This window comes from Stegostoma tigrinum, chromosome 33 (assembly GCF_030684315.1).
Source record: "Stegostoma tigrinum isolate sSteTig4 chromosome 33, sSteTig4.hap1, whole genome shotgun sequence".
NCBI classification, from domain to species: Eukaryota; Metazoa; Chordata; class Chondrichthyes; order Orectolobiformes; family Stegostomatidae; genus Stegostoma; species Stegostoma tigrinum.
Genome location: NC_081386.1, coordinates 16512651 through 16528307, shown reverse-complemented (window position 1 = coordinate 16528307; position 15657 = coordinate 16512651). Strand labels below are relative to the sequence as shown.

The following is a 15657-nucleotide window of genomic DNA, read 5'->3' as shown; positions in this document are numbered from 1 at the left end:
TGGGTCCCTGTCAGTCAACAAAGTCCTGGCTACACAAATAACATTTTTCAGGTCTTGAGCAGTTGCCCTGGAGGCTATGTCAAACACAACTGAATATCTAAATACTGCTTAAAAGTTAACCACCCTTAGGCATTGAGTTTCAACTCCCACCACCCTCTGGCTGAAAAAAACTGCTCCTCAACTCTGCTCTTGCCCTCTATTTCTTAACTGCACACATCCTGGTTACTGACCCCTCTATTAACAGAAAAAGTGCCATTTAATCTACCCAATCTAAATTCCTCATCTTCATATACACCTCCATCAGATCCATTCTAAACTCTGTTGCTCTTCAATAATAAAACATAAAATGCTGAGAATAGCCTACAGTTCCCGAACTATTTCTGGAAAGAGAATCAGAGTTCATGTTTCCGATTTGTGAACTTTAATCAGAACAGAATCAGGTCATCAGTCTCTCTGCATAACTTGGACCCTTCTTTTATGTTACGGTTTGAGTAATCATATACCTACCACTCAAATGTCTTGACATCCTTGCTACCGTGTGATGCTCAGCACTGGACACAATATATTCTAGTTGAGGCCTGACTGGTGACATACTAAGGTCCAGTACAACTTTCCAGGCTTTTGAACTCAATCTCCATGTTTATGAAGTCCAGTTTTCCGATATGGATTCATGGCCTTATCATCTTGTCCTGGGCCCTTCCAATGCGAGTGGCGAATGGGAAATGCTCTGAGAAACTGTTAAACTTGAATCATGTTTTCTACTGACTCAGGGAGAAATATTTGATTATGATAATTGCACCCTACCAGCCTCTACATGACAAGAGGTTTGCACATGTGAAAACGGGCAATCCAAGCCTCTCATGATGGGGGGTAATATTTTTTGAAGTGTAACCTACATTTTCTGGATTATAGTATTTGCCGAAAGCTTTTTTTAAAGTTTTCAGCTACTTAGGTTTTATTTTGCATGATCTCTCTCCTCTTTCCCTACCCTCTCCTCACCCACCAGTTCAATTACAATGAGCATTCTGGCAACCACCAAGTTTTTCTTCCCTCAACCTCAGCTACAATTTAGATTTTCAAGTTCCTCATTCTCTTTTGTCCTGATATTCAACCATTTAAAGTGTTCACATCCTCCCCAGCCAGTTTTAGGCTGTTCCCATGGCATTTCATCCAAAACATCTTTCATTAAAAATTCTTTCAAGAGGAGAGAAAAACACACATAGTTAGAAAATCTTCTTTGAAAAACAAAAGCAACCGTGTCCTATCACTGAACTGAAGGAACTGTTAATGTTAATAACCCCAGATTTTCAATTTGATCTTTGTTCAGTTCTTAATATCATTGAATTATATCAGAGAATTTATATGTCAGGCTGTATTTTCATAAATGTTGAATTTTATGCCAATTCATTGAATAGGATGTCACATAAAAAGAACCTGATGACAAAACGAAGTCCTTTTGGAATTCTGTGGGATTACAAATCTACTTTTATGTTTATTTATTCAAAAAGTTAATCTTTTTAAAAAGGTTCCTGAAAAAGTTTCAAATTTGGCCTAAAGGTTTTTTTTAAAGCAAGTGCATATACATTTTAAGAAATGCTCACCCAATCACAAGTAGGCCAAATCACATTTAAACCGGTCACTCCTGGTTCAAATGTATAGTTTTTCTTCCCTCTCCCTTAGCTAAAATTTAGATTTTCATGTTCCTCATTCTCTTTTGTCCTGATAATCAACCATTTAAAGTGTTCACATCCTCCCCAGCCAGTTTTAGGCTGTTCCCATGGCATTTCATCCAAAACATCTTTCATTAAAAATTCTTTCAAGAGGAGAGAAAAACACACATAGTTAGAAAATCTTCTTTGAAAAACAAAAGCAACCGTGTCCTATCACTGAACTGAAGGAACTGTTAATGTTAATAACCCCAGATTTTCAATTTGATCTTTGTTCAGTTCTTAATATCATTGAATTATATCAGAGAATTTATATGTCAGGCTGTATTTTCATAAATGTTGAATTTTATGCCAATTCATTGAATAGGATGTCACATAAAAAGAACCTGATGACAAAACGAAGTCCTTTTGGAATTCTGTGGGATTACAAATCTACTTTTATGTTTATTTATTCAAAAAGTTAATCTTTTTAAAAAGGTTCCTGAAAAAGTTTCAAATTTGGCCTAAAGGTTTTTTTTAAAGCAAGTGCATATACATTTTAAGAAATGCTCACCCAATCACAAGTAGGCCAAATCACATTTAAACCGGTCACTCCTGGTTCAAATGTATAGTTTTTCTTCCCTCTCCCTTAGCTAAAATTTAGATTTTCATGTTCCTCATTCTCTTTTGTCCTGATAATCAACCATTTAAAGTGTTCACATCCTCCCCAGCCAGTTTTAGGCTGTTCCCATGGCATTTCATCCAAAACATCTTTCTTATTAACTTGACAGCTTGTTCACCTGTGGGAAGAATCACCAAATAAACATTCATAAAGATCTGTAAATAATGCTCAGCAGCAGGCAAAAAAGTGATTTCCTACTTCTTTCTATTTGAGTAAATCAGACTAGCCCTACTACAGTCAATGGAGATAAGATGTCTTCAGACTTTAACAAATGAACCTAAAACAGAGCTTGGGGTTGAAGCTCAAAATAGCTTCCTTACTCCCTCTCCAAAAACAATTTTTTGAAGTGTAACCTACATTTTCTGGATTATAGTATTTGCCGAAAGCTTTTTTAAAAGTTTTCAGTTACTTAGGTTTTATTTTGCATGACTTCTCTCCTCTTTCCCCACCCTCTCCTCACTCACCAGTTCAATTACAATGAGCATTCTGGTAACCACCATACTCAGCACATGGTTTTCATGATGGAAATGGAAACATACACACCTTCATTTTATCTGGCATTTATTTGCCAGCTTCAAGATCTGTGAAAGGAGGTAAACGAGCAAGTACTTTTAAAAAACACAGGCTGCTCAATGCTACCCATTGTTTTCAATGTCTTCTTCAATATTGCACAGGAGGTTAGTAGTAGCACTGTTTAACAATTATTCCTGGAACTTCTGAGAGAAATGAGACATTTCTTGTAAAAGTTTATGCTGTTTGCGAAATCCACCCAAATGATCTATTATCATTCAATTCACAATTTTGAACAATGATATCATCAATGGATAGGTTGACAAGTGCAACATTGTGACTCTGTATAGTTTAAGGATGTTCTCAATGGTACCTCAAGTTGCAGGTGGGGGGGTTGTGGTGGTGGTGGTAGTGGAAGCTATGATTCATGTTAGGATCCAAAGCTTCTGACAGAAGCTAGGTTTTACCTCAGATACAGTGGGATAGAATAAAAGGAAGTTTGGCTCAGGTCTTTTTCAGTAGCTAAAAAAAGGGTCAAAGATTAGGCCATGAATTTGATGTAAGTACTCTAATCTGTTGCTCAGCACACTGAAAAACAAGCCACCTGCTTACTAGATACATCCCTAAGACTGCACTCTGGATAAACAATTGGTGATGACAAGTCCAGTACTTTGAGAACTTCAAATTTCTGAAATAAACACTCAGGAATACCACAACACTTGGATTCAGTACAACAATGAAAGAGGCATTGAACAGGATAAGTAATAGTGAACACCCTAGCATTTATTTTTAAGAGAATTAATCGATAAGTCTCCAACTTGAACACTAAGTTGTCCCGTGTACGTACTTCCACCATGCTGAAGGCAGTTGTGTGAATATTGTCTCAGATGTGTATTTACAAGTCAATAGTTTCCGTTAGCAGATCAATTCCACCTCAAAACCGTAAACTGTGACTTTTTGAATTATGTGACAACACAACCAAGAAAAAGTTACAACTGATGAAGGGTCACTGGACACAAAGTATTGACTCTGCTTTCTCTCCACAGATGCGACCAGACTTGGTGAGCTTCTCCAGCAATTTGTTTTTATTTCAGATTTCCAGCAGTCTCAATTCTTTTTTTTAAATGACTTTGTTTTAGTTTACAACTGTTTTTGTCATATGAGTTGGTCACAATGCTCTGATGTCTACTTGGAAAAGTAACTTTAAGCTGTCAGTATATATTGTTAACCTTAACACCAGTAATAATTATTTCTAAATCATAATCAGACAAAAGTTGACTAATGCCAGCATTCAAAATGAAACACACAGTTCTTAGATATATTTTAGGATTTCAAGTCTCAAGAATCAGACTAACCAAAGTATTGGTGTTGCAAACTAAAGAACAATCAGACTCAGCAGTGAAGCTAAAATAGTATTCAGAGATAATGGGAACTGCAGATGCTGGAGAATTCTAAGATGATAAAATGTGAGGCTGGATGAACACAGCAGGCCAAGCAGCATCTCAGGAGCACAAAAGCGGACGTTTCGGGCCTAGACCCTTCATCAGCTCTCTGATGAAGGGTCTAGGCCCGAAACGTCAGCTTTTGTGCTCCTGAGATGCTGCTTGGCCTGCTGTGTTCATCCAGCCTCACATTTTATCACCAGTGAAGCTTCCTTCTTCAAGTCTTTAATCAATTCACCTCATCAACAATTGTCTGGTAATCCAACCTGAAATTCTTTTGCTGGCTTAAGGGTCTTTTTATGAGCAACTCAAGGCTTCTTCCCCCCTCCCAACATTACAGCTACAAGTTGTTAGTCTGCCACATTTGCTAAGGGCATCAAAAAAAGGCATATCAGTGTAAAATGCTCTTCTTCTAAAAAAAAGGTGTTATTGAAAAAATACATTTTGTTGAAGTTTTTTGTGATGCATTCAGCAGAATACTTCACAAGAATACAAATTCAAGGGGAAAGCCAAAATTTTTACCGCATGAGCAGTGCGTTGATTGGTTGGCAAGTGCAGTCTGATTCGTAGAAGCATTTCCTTGGAGAATGCACTCTCATTAATGCATTGACAATAACTAGCTAGGCTTAGTTTAAATGTTAAACTACGCAGGTTGACTTGAATTTGTATCTTTATGAAATTTTCTGATTGAGTGCAGGATGAAAATCTTCATGAAAATGTCCTTTTATTCTTGCAACACTTCTGATGCCTTAGAAAGAACAATTTACACTGACTGAAATTCTAGTATCTCATATTTTTTAAAGATTTAGATAAGTTTGACTTTCAGTCAATCAGAGTGCATTGCCAACCAACCAGCACACTCTTCTGAAGCAGTATAAATTCTAGTTTTCCTCTTGAACTGGCATTGTTGGTAAATATTCTAATGAATACAAGATGAAAAGCTTTGATAAAATATGTCTTTGCACAACATGCAATACTCAACTTCTGGACTACCACATGACATCAAAATTAATGTGTTTTATCAGTATTTCTTAATGCAAGAATGCATACGTTAACATTTCAAAAAAACTTGAGGTATTTTCTGGTGCAGGCACCGAGTATGGTCAGATTGCCTATATTGAAAGATGGATTTCGCTAGATGATACATATTCAGCTTTTCTCTCCCAACACCAATTCAAATGAATATGTTCAACCATAAAAGTCATATCAAAAGTAATATACTGTATAAACACAAGGTGAGGCTTCAATCACATATTGGATGAGGAAACACAATGCTCTCCATTTGACAGGCTAATCAACAGGAACAGGGCAAGCAGCAGAAGCAGTCAAACATATGCTCGAATCCATGACCTTGTCACGTACCTACTGAAGTTGAAGGTGGTGAGGGGTTTTGGTAGACTGCTGATTATAAAAAGTAAAGGTTACCTTGACTCTCCAGGATGATCAAAGGAAAGTGATGGTGCTTAATGTGGTCAAGCCAGATCTGTCAGCAGATAGCCATACCACTTGTTTGTCAGAAATATTCATCTCTGTGCTCCTTGGACTCAAGGCTACGAGTGTGACGGCCATATCCCAAGGTAAAACTAGGATGGCTTAAGGTCCCATAATCTCATGCTCTATTCTATTTACAGATGTGAATATGTACATAGGACCTAGGCCTAAATGAGAATGTCGAGTTGCAGATAAGCCATGAATATTCTGAATGACAAAGTAGCTCAAGGGGCTAAGTGGCCTAGTCCTGTTCTCAGCTAATTTGTAAATCAGTTGCTTATCTGGTCTGGCCTTCAGAGTCTCAAAGTTGAAACAGGAAAAATTGGGCAACTTTATCAGAAGACACAACAATTAAAAGAATCAAGTTGCATCAAAATGAAACACAAGGGTTGAGCAATATATAAAAGTAGCCAAATAACTGGAAAACGGAAATAATTGCTAAAAGGGGGATCATTTGAGACAAAATTGCCCAACTGAGAATCAGCAAGAAGGTTCACTCCTAAGCTCATTCAAGGCTGCTGGAGTTCTGACAGAAGCAAATATTTTAGTAACTTGAATTGTTTTATAAGTAATCAATTAAAGTAAAAATTAAAATTATATATCAACAAAGTACAGTTATTTTTACTGAGCAAGTATTTAGGATTTCAGAATTTCCTTCTGCCTTTTACTGAAAGCATGTCAAAAAAATTGAACCAAATACATTCTGAAACACAGTTACCATAAAATGCATCAAACTACTGTTTATATGGAACTTAAGTACACATATTTTTCAAAACAAACCAGTAGATGTATTTCTTTGAACTTGCAGGAAGTGTTTGACAAATTACCTCACAAAAGGTTAAGTCATAAGATAAAAGGCTGGAGGTAGTATATTAGCTGGGATAGAGAACTGGCAGGAAACAGTGAGTGGGAATAAGGGATTCTTTTTCAGGTTGGAGTTATACACAGATTAGTGCTGGGACTCCAACTGTTTGCAATATACATTAATGACGTGGAAGAAGGCAGTGAATGTACTGTAGCCAAATTTGCAAACAACAATAAAATTGAAAGAAAGGGAGGTTGTGAGTGTGACACATATAGTTTACAGACATAATGTGATCAGTTAGGTAAGCAAGAAGTTGGCAAAAGGAGTATATTGTGGGAAAATGTGAACTTGCTCATTTTGGAAGGGAGAACAAAAGAACAACTTGATTTAAATGGAGAAAATTTGCAGAAAGTTGAAACCCAAAGGGATTTGGGGGTACAGAAAACACAGGAAGCTAGCACACAGGTGCAAGAGGTAATCAGGAAGACTAATGGAATGTTGGCCGTATTTCAGAGGGTTGGAGCATGAGAACAGGGATGTTTTACTGCAACCGTACAAGGTACTGGTGAGACCACATCAGCAGTAAGTGGGCAGTTTTGGTCCCCTTATTTAATTTTATTGAAGGCAGTTCAAAGAAGGTTCACTGGGATGATCACCAGTATGCAGAGATGGTCTTATGAGCAAAGGCTGAGCAGGTTGGGATTATTCTCATTGAGGTAATGAGAGAGGAGGCTGGGACATGGAGGAATTTCCTTTCTTAAGAGATTGAGAGCCTTTGCAACTCCTTGCCACAAAGAGCTTACGGTATGGAGTCCTTTTGTATTTTTAAGGCTGAGATGGATTGATTCTTGAACAGTAACGGAATTAAGGGTTACAGGGAAAGGGCAGGAAAGTGCAGGAGGAATTTTGGATCAGCCATGAGTCTAGTGAATGCTGGAGAAGGTTCAAAGAGCCAAACAGCCTACTACTGTTCCTAATATTAAGAACAAAGAACAAAGAAAATTACAGCACAGAGTGGCAATGCAATTCAATACAGAGAAGTGAGAGGTAGAAGGGAGAGGGAGAAACAATATGTACTTAATGATGCAGTTTGAAAGCATGTGGAGGGACACAGGGCCTGGGAAATTCATTTCCAAACTCTCTGAACTTGGAAGGACACATTGACAGCAATCGGTAAAGCATTTGAAATTCAGCACTTCATAAATAGAGGTATTGAGGTGCCCTCCAAGCCTGCACCAACATGCTGCCCATCACAACTAAAACGCCCTATACCTCCAGGGTAACCATAGCCCTCTATTCTCATCCCATTTGTGTATTCGCCAAGATGCCCTTTAAAAGTCACTGTAGTGTCTGCTTCCACTACCTCCCCTGGCAGCGAGTTCCAGGCACAAAACGCTTGGAGTCTCCACGGCAGGGAATTGAAGCCCAGTCTCCCATGTGACAGGTGTTGACACTAACCACTATACGACTGAGGACTTCGCAAGAACTAAGGAATGAAGTTACAGGCAATTTATTTTATGTAGGAGGATAAGGGAGTTAGATATCCTCAACCAGACATAGAGAGAGCGAGAGAGACAGTGAGTGAGAGAGAGAGGGAGCGCACGAGAGAGACAGAGAGACAGACAGTGAGTGAGTGAGAGAGTGAGTGAGACGGATGACTGGTGGTGCGTTTAAGGTGAAGGAGGAGGTTGAGAAGGAGAGTCCTTCATGGTAGCCTCAGCCAGTGCAGGAATTGGCATTACTCGTGCAAACCAGCCCTCCAGCTAACTGAGCTAAACTGACCCTGCCTACGTCAATGCAGAAGCCTATCGCTAGTAACCATGGAGGAATCCCAGCTGTTTCTGCCAGGTTTAGAACCAGGGACATTTTGCACATTAAGCAAACATGATAACCACTACACTACACAAACACAACGAATTATGATCTCTCATTCAAGAAAGGGTGCACAAACATTCCTAGTAACTACAGCTCATTCAGTTTAACATTAGTACTAAGTTGGGTTTCACGAACAAATAGTCAGGCAAATAATTAAAAGGTACGTGAAGAGGTTTGGGTTAATTAATAGATAGTATGGTTTTGTAAAAGGCAGATTTTGTTTGACTGATCTAACATACGTTTTAACGTTCTATAAAGTTGTTGTTGGAAGAATGCAGATGATGTTGCCTATATGAATGTTAATAAAGCACTTTACAAAATGCCACATTAATGGTTGGGTCAATAAACTGTATGCCATGAAACAGGAGGATCATTAACAATGAGGATTAAAGAAACTAGTTCGAAGACAGGAAACAGTGATTCAGAGTAAATGGTTGTTCTTTTCAAACTGGAATCTTAATGACAATAGTGTTAAGGGTCAGTACTGGGATGTCGATATTTAAGTCATTTTTTTATCAAAAAAAAGAGTAAAATTACAAAATTTACTGTTTATATTATATTTGGAGGTACACCAAACAGTGAAAATGAGATCTATCAGAGTGGCAATGCAATTTAATACAGAGAAGTGAGAGGTAGAAGGGAGAGGGAGAAGCAATATGTACTTAATGACACAGTTTGAAAGCATGTGGAGGGACACAGGGCCTGGCAAATTCATTCCCAAACTCTCTGAACTTGGAAGGACACATTGACAGCAATCGGTAAAGCATTTGAAATTCAGCACTTCATAAATAGAGGTATTGAGGTTGAAAGAGAGGAAGTTATACTGAACCTTTATAAAGCTCTGGTTTTGCCACAACATGAGTACTGCACCCAGTTCTAGTCACCACATTTCAAGAAGGTTATGAAAATCCTTAACAATTTTCAGAGGAGGTTATCAGAATTGTTCCAGGCATGAGGGAATTTGGCAATAAGATTATATTGACAAAATTGCTTTGTTCTCCTTGAAGCAAAAGAGGTTGAGAAGAGATCATATAGAGGTTCACAAGATTGTAGCAGGTTTAGACCTGGTTAACAAAAAACATGTGTTTCCACTAACCTATGTTACAAGGGCAGATACAGATTAAAGGCTTTAGGCAAGAAACCTGAGAGCAATGTCAGTATGATCCTTTCTTTTCACAGCAAGTAGCACTGACCTAGGCCTCACTGTCTATGAATGTTGCAGAAGCAGAGATACTCAATAATTTCAAAAGAAAATTAGACGGATATTTGAAGAAAATAAACCTGCAAGGATATAGAGTCATAGAGGTCTACAGCAAGTCTGATCCAGTCAAAAATAATACATAACCAGTCTCATTCCATTTTCTCACCCTTGTCCCATCGTCTTGTTTTTCTTCAGCAGAGCGCGGCGGGAGCCGGGCATAAGTGAAGTCGGAGCAGAGAGGCAGTTGGGATGGTAAGTGATTGTTATTTAAGCACTTACCTCGAAGCCCCAGGTCCTACAAAGTAGGACCTCCCTCCTCCTGTCACCTAATTAAAAGTCCACAGACTCGCAGCGTGAAGAGTGGGAGCATCAATCAGAGGCCTACAGATGGGTGAGTCTCTGCTTTAAAGATTAGCAAATACCTACCTTGACCGACAGAGGCCTCCATTCCTGTTCCAGCAGCAGAAAGAGCGGGAGCTCTAGCCGAGAAGGACTCTCGTGTGTTGTTAAGGTCAGGCTTTTCAATTTATATCCTTGTGTGTTGTGTAATTGATTAAAAGTTTAATTGCTTAATTGAAAAAGAGTGTAACAAAGAAGTACTAGAAAGCATTTAATACATAAATTGTAAAAGTTAACTAAATAAGTTAATAATGGCTGGACAAGTGATGTGCTGTAGCTGTATGATGTGGGAGCTGGCTGATCGCATTGTGAACAGCAGCGACAACATCTGCAGCAAGTGTTGGTTGCTGGAAGAACTCCGGATCAGAGTATATGATCTGGAATCTGAGCTTCAAACTCCGCGGCACATCCGGGAGGGGGAGAGTTACCTGGACACTTTGCTCCAGGAGGCAGTCACACCAGGTAGATTAAATAACTCAAATTCAGAAAGTGTTCAGGGGCAAGGTGTGACTGTAAGTGAGGCAGGTAGGGGGATTCTGAGTTCAGGAGTGCAGGAGCCTCAGCCCTTGACCTCGACCAACAGGTATGAGATTCTTGCTCCCTGTACAGATGAGGAAAAGGACTGTGGACAGGATGAGCCAGCTGACCATGGCACCGTGGTGCAGAAGGCCATTCAAGAGGGGGGAGCAAAAAGACAGGTAGTTGTTATAGGGGATTCTATTATGAGGGGGACAGATAGTATCCTATGCAAGCCGGATCGGGACTCCCGCATGGCGTGTTGCCTGCCCGGTGCCAGGATGCAGGACATCTCCGACCGGGTTGAAAGGACATTGGAGCGGGAGGGGGAGAATCCAGTTGTTGTGGTCCACGTTGGGACTAACAACAGGCAAGGCTAGGGTAGAGGACCTGTTCAGGGATTATCAAGCACTAGGAAAGAAATTGAAGTACAGGTCCTCAAGGGTCATAATCTCTGGATTACTGCCTGAGCCACGTGCTAACTGGCATAGGGAAAAGAAAGTTAGGGAAGTAAACACGTGGCTAAGGGATTGGTGTGGGAAAGAGGGATTCCATTTCATGGGGCATTGGCATCAGTTTTGGAATCGGGGGTTCTGTACCGTTGGAAGGGTCTCCACCTGAACTGATCTGGAACCAGTGTTCTAGCGAAAAGGATAAATAGGGTGGTCAGTATGACTTTAAACTTCTAACTCGGAGGGAAGGGTAAGTGAAAGAGACAGGGAGTATGGAGTTAAATGGAAAGATAAACAACGGGATAGCATGTACACACGTGGGTTTAAGCTCGAGGCAGACTAGGAATACAACAAAAAGGAAGGATAGCTTAAGACATCTTAGGATTTCCAATCTCTCTAATAATGATAAGAAAGTTAGCATTAAGGCACTTTATCTAAATGCTCATAGTATTCGCAACAAAGTAGATGAATTAACAGCACAAATCCTCTTGAATGATTATGATGTGGTAGGCATCACAGAGACATGGTTGCAGGGAGCTCAGGACTGGCAGTTAAACATCCAGGGATTCACAACATATCGAAAAGACAGGGAGGTGGGCAGAGGGGTTGGGGTTGCCTTGTTAGTTAAGAATGAAATTAAATCTACGGCACTGAATGACATAGGGTCAGAGGATGTGGAGTCTGTGTGGGTGGAGTTGAGGAACCACAAAGGCAAAAAAACTATAATGAGAGTTATGTACAGACCTCCTAACAGTGATCAGGACCAGGAGCGCAAGATGCACCGAGAAACAGATAAGGCATGTCAGAAAGGCAAGGTCACAGTGATCATGGGGGACTTCAATATGCAGGTGGATTGGGTGAATAATGTTGCCGGTGGATCCAAAGAAAAGGAATTCATGGAATGTTTGCAGGATGGCTTTTTGGAACTGCTTGTGATGGAGCCCACAAGGGAGCAGGCTATTCTGGACTTAGTGCTATGTAATGAGCCAGACTTTATAAAAGACCTTAAAGTAAGGGAACACTTAGGAGGCAGCGATCATAATATGGTAGAGTTCAGTCTGCAGTTTGAAAGAGAGGAGGCAAAATCGGATGTAATGGTGTTACAGTTAAATAAAGGTAATTACAGGGGCATGAGAGAGGAACTGATGAAAATCGACTGGAAGCAGAGCCTAGCGAGGAAGACAGTAGACCAACAATGGCAGGAGTTTCTGGGTGTAATTGAGGACACAGTACAGAGGTTCATCCCAAAGAAAAGAAAGATTATCTGGGGTGGGATTAGACAGCCATGGCTGACAAAGGAAGTCAGGAAATATATCAAAGAAAAAGAGACAGCCCATAAAGTGGCCAAGAGCACTGGGAAATCAGAAGATTGGGAAGGCTACAAAAACAAACAGACGATAACAAAGAGAGCAATAAGGAAGGAGAGGATCAAATGTGAAGGTAGGCTAGTTAGTAATATCAGAAATGATCGTAAAAGCTTCTTTCAATACATAAGAAACAAACGAGAGGACAAAGTAAATATTGGGCCGCTCCAAATTGATGCTGGAAGGCTAGTGATGGGAGATAAGGAAATAGTACTTTGTGTCAGTCTTCACAGTGGAAGACATGAGTAGTATGCCAATAATTCGGGAGAGTCGGGGGTAGAGTTGAGGATGGTAGGTATTACAAAAGAGAAAGTGCTAGAAAAGCTAAAAGGTCTAAAAATTGATAAATCCCCTGGCCCCGATGGGCTACATCCTAGAGTTCTGAGCGAGGTGGCTGAGCAGAGGCTTTGGTCGTGATCTTTCAAAAGTCACTGGAGTCAGGGAAAGTCCCAGATGATTGGAAAATTGCTGTTGTAATCCCTCTTTTTAAGCAAGGATCAAGGCAAAAGATGGAATATTATAGGCCGATTAGCCTAACCTCGGTAGTTGGTAAAATTCTTAAATCCATTGTGAAGGATGAGATTTCTAAATTCCTGGAAGTGCAGGGTTGGATTAGAACAAGTCAGCATGGATTTAGTAAGGGGAGGTTGTGCCTGACAAACCCGTTAGAATTCTTTGAAGAAGTAACAAGTATGTTAGACCAGGGAAACCTAGTAGATGTTATCTATCTAGACTTCCAAAAGGCCTTTGATACGGTGCCTCACAGGAAGCTGCTGAGCAAGGTGAGGGCCCATGGTGTTCAAGGTGAGCTACTGGCTTGGATTGAGGATTGGCTCTCTGACAGAAGGCGGAGAGTTGGGATAAAAGGCTCTTTTTCGGAATGGCAACTGGTGACGAGTGGTGTCCCACAGGGTTTAGTGTTGGGGCCGCAGCTGTTCACCTTGTATATTACTGATCTGGATGAAGGGACTGGGGGCATTCTGGCAAAGTTTGCCGATGATACAAAGATAGGTGGACAGGCAGGTAGTACTGAGGAGGTGGGGGAAACTTTAGACAGTTTAGGCAAGTGGTCCAGGAAGTGGCTGATGAAATTCAACGTGAGTAAATGTGAGGTTTTGCACTTTGGAAAAAAGAATACAGGCATGGACTATTTTCTAAACAGAGAAAATTCGTAAAGCAGAAGTACAAAGGGATCTGGGAGCGTTGGTCCAGGATTCTCTAAAGGTTAACTTGCAGCTAGAGTCCGTGATTAAGAAAGCAAATGTAATGTTGTCGTTTATCTCAAGAGGGCTGGAATATAAAAGCAGCGATGTGCTTCTGAGGCTCTACAAAGCTCTAGTTAGTCCCCATTTAGAATACTGTGTCCAATTTTGGGCCCCACACCTCAGGAAGGACATATTAGCCCTGGAGCATGTCCAACGGAGATTCACACGGATGATCCCTGGAATGGTCGGTTTAACGTATGATGAACGGCTAAGGATCCTGGGATTGTACTCATTAGAGTTTAGAAGGTTGAGGGGAGATCTAATAGAAACTTACAAGATAATGTATGGCTTGGAAGGGGTGAACACTAGGAAGTTGTTTCCGTTAGACAGGGTGACTAGGACCTGTGGGCACAGCCTTAGAATTAGAGGGGGTAAATTTAAAACTGAAATGAGACGACATTTCTTTAGCCAGAGAGTGGTGGGCTTGTGGAATTCAGTGCCACGGAGTGCAGTGGAGGCCAGGACGTTGGATGCCTTCAAGGCAGAGATCGACAAATTCTTGTTCTCACAAGGAATCAAGGGGTACAGGGAGAGTGCAGGTAAGTGGAGTTGAAATGCCCATCAGCCATGATTTAAATGGCAGAGTGGACTTGATGGGCCAAATGACCTTACTTCTACTCCTATGTCTTATGGTCTTATGTCTTTTGGTCTTATGCCTTGGCATCACAAGCACGTCTTAATGTTTCCTAAATGTTATGACGATTTCTGTCCCTACCACTCTCACTGACAGTCAGTTCCAGATTGCCTCCAACCTCTAAGTGAAAACATGTTTCCTCACATCCTCTCTAAAACTCCTGCTTACCTTAAGTCTATGCCCCTGATCAGTGATCCTTCATTCCAGTATATCCTATCTATGCCCCTTATAACGTTATACATCTTAATCCTATCTCGCCTCAGTCACCCCTGCTCTACCAAGCTCTCTTCAGAACTAAAATTCACCAGACCAGGCAACATCCTGGTAAATCTCCTCTGCACCCTTTCCATTGTAATCATATCCCATCTACAACTGGATTCCAGAACTACACACAATGCTCTAGCTGCCCAAACCAATGTTTTATACAGTCCCAGCATAACTTTCCTGCTCCTCAACCACATGCTTTGGCTGAAGAAGGCTACCATCCCACATGCCTTCATAACTGCTTTAACTCCCTGTCCACTGACTTAACTGATTAATAACTCTATTATCTTTAATATAGAGAAAAGCAAATACAGTATGCAAGTCTCAAGAGTGAGCTGACAAATAAAGAAGAGGTGTAGTCTTCATTTCCTCTATTCTTCATTTTCTTCAAATCACTTGTTTCTATGGAAACTGCAGAAAGTGAAATGACATCCTTTTTTCCAAACAGGATAGCTATTTATCAGGTGTAAAATTTTCAAAGTAAAATCACAATACAGCACAAAGACAGCAGAAGTTCTGGTCTGCCTCACCAGTGAGTGAAGTGAGTTTTCATAACTAGGAGACGACGGAGTCCCTCCTGGTCTCGACCACTGGTTAGCGCCTGGAGAAACAAAGGTCCAAAGGAAACGATTAACTTAATATTCAGCTGAGTGAATTAACAAGTTTAGTAATTTTCAACAGAAGAAAAAACACATGGCTGGGGATAACGTGTTTCTATCTGGCAAGTGTTAAAATAACCAAGGATCATGTATTTCTTAAGAGAAAAGCCAAGTATTCAGATAAGACGAGACAATCAACTCTCAAACTTTGAATAATAATGAAAACACAAATCCCTAAAAAGCATGACATTTCAGTTAAATACCTGAAATGTATAAAAGGAGGTTAGACGGGGCCACCATTGCTCACAAGAGTATGTTGAATGATGTATACAAATCCAAATTACCTGAGCAACACCACCATAAAAAGTGATTAATTAAAAAATGCATTTGAACATGTACATTTGATTGGAATCATTTCACTTGCAGCACACTCTTTATGTCCAGGTACTTGCAGAGATGAATTATAGAGTCAGACAGTCATAGTCATAGAGCTGTACATCATGCAAACAGAC

The 15657-nt window shown here is 40.2% G+C and overlaps 1 protein-coding gene and 1 long non-coding RNA gene across 11 annotated transcripts in view; one reads left to right on the top strand and one right to left on the bottom strand.

Moving 5' to 3' along the window:
* tcf12 (transcription factor 12) overlaps positions 1-15657 on the bottom strand; it is a 283602-nt gene that overhangs the window by 49845 nt on the left and 218100 nt on the right. For all 8 annotated transcript variants that reach the window (XM_048562540.2, XM_048562541.2, XM_048562538.2 and 5 more), the window contains one exon: positions 15077-15147. In XM_048562540.2, the coding sequence (XP_048418497.2) occupies positions 15077-15147 (71 nt within the window). The remainder of the gene's footprint in view (positions 1-15076; positions 15148-15657) is intronic.
* Positions 1-15657, top strand: part of LOC125467118 (uncharacterized) — an 84113-nt gene that overhangs the window by 63140 nt on the left and 5316 nt on the right. For all 3 annotated transcript variants that reach the window (XR_007250577.2, XR_007250575.2, XR_007250576.2), the window contains exon 3: positions 9848-9904. This is a non-coding gene — a long non-coding RNA (uncharacterized LOC125467118). The remainder of the gene's footprint in view (positions 1-9847; positions 9905-15657) is intronic.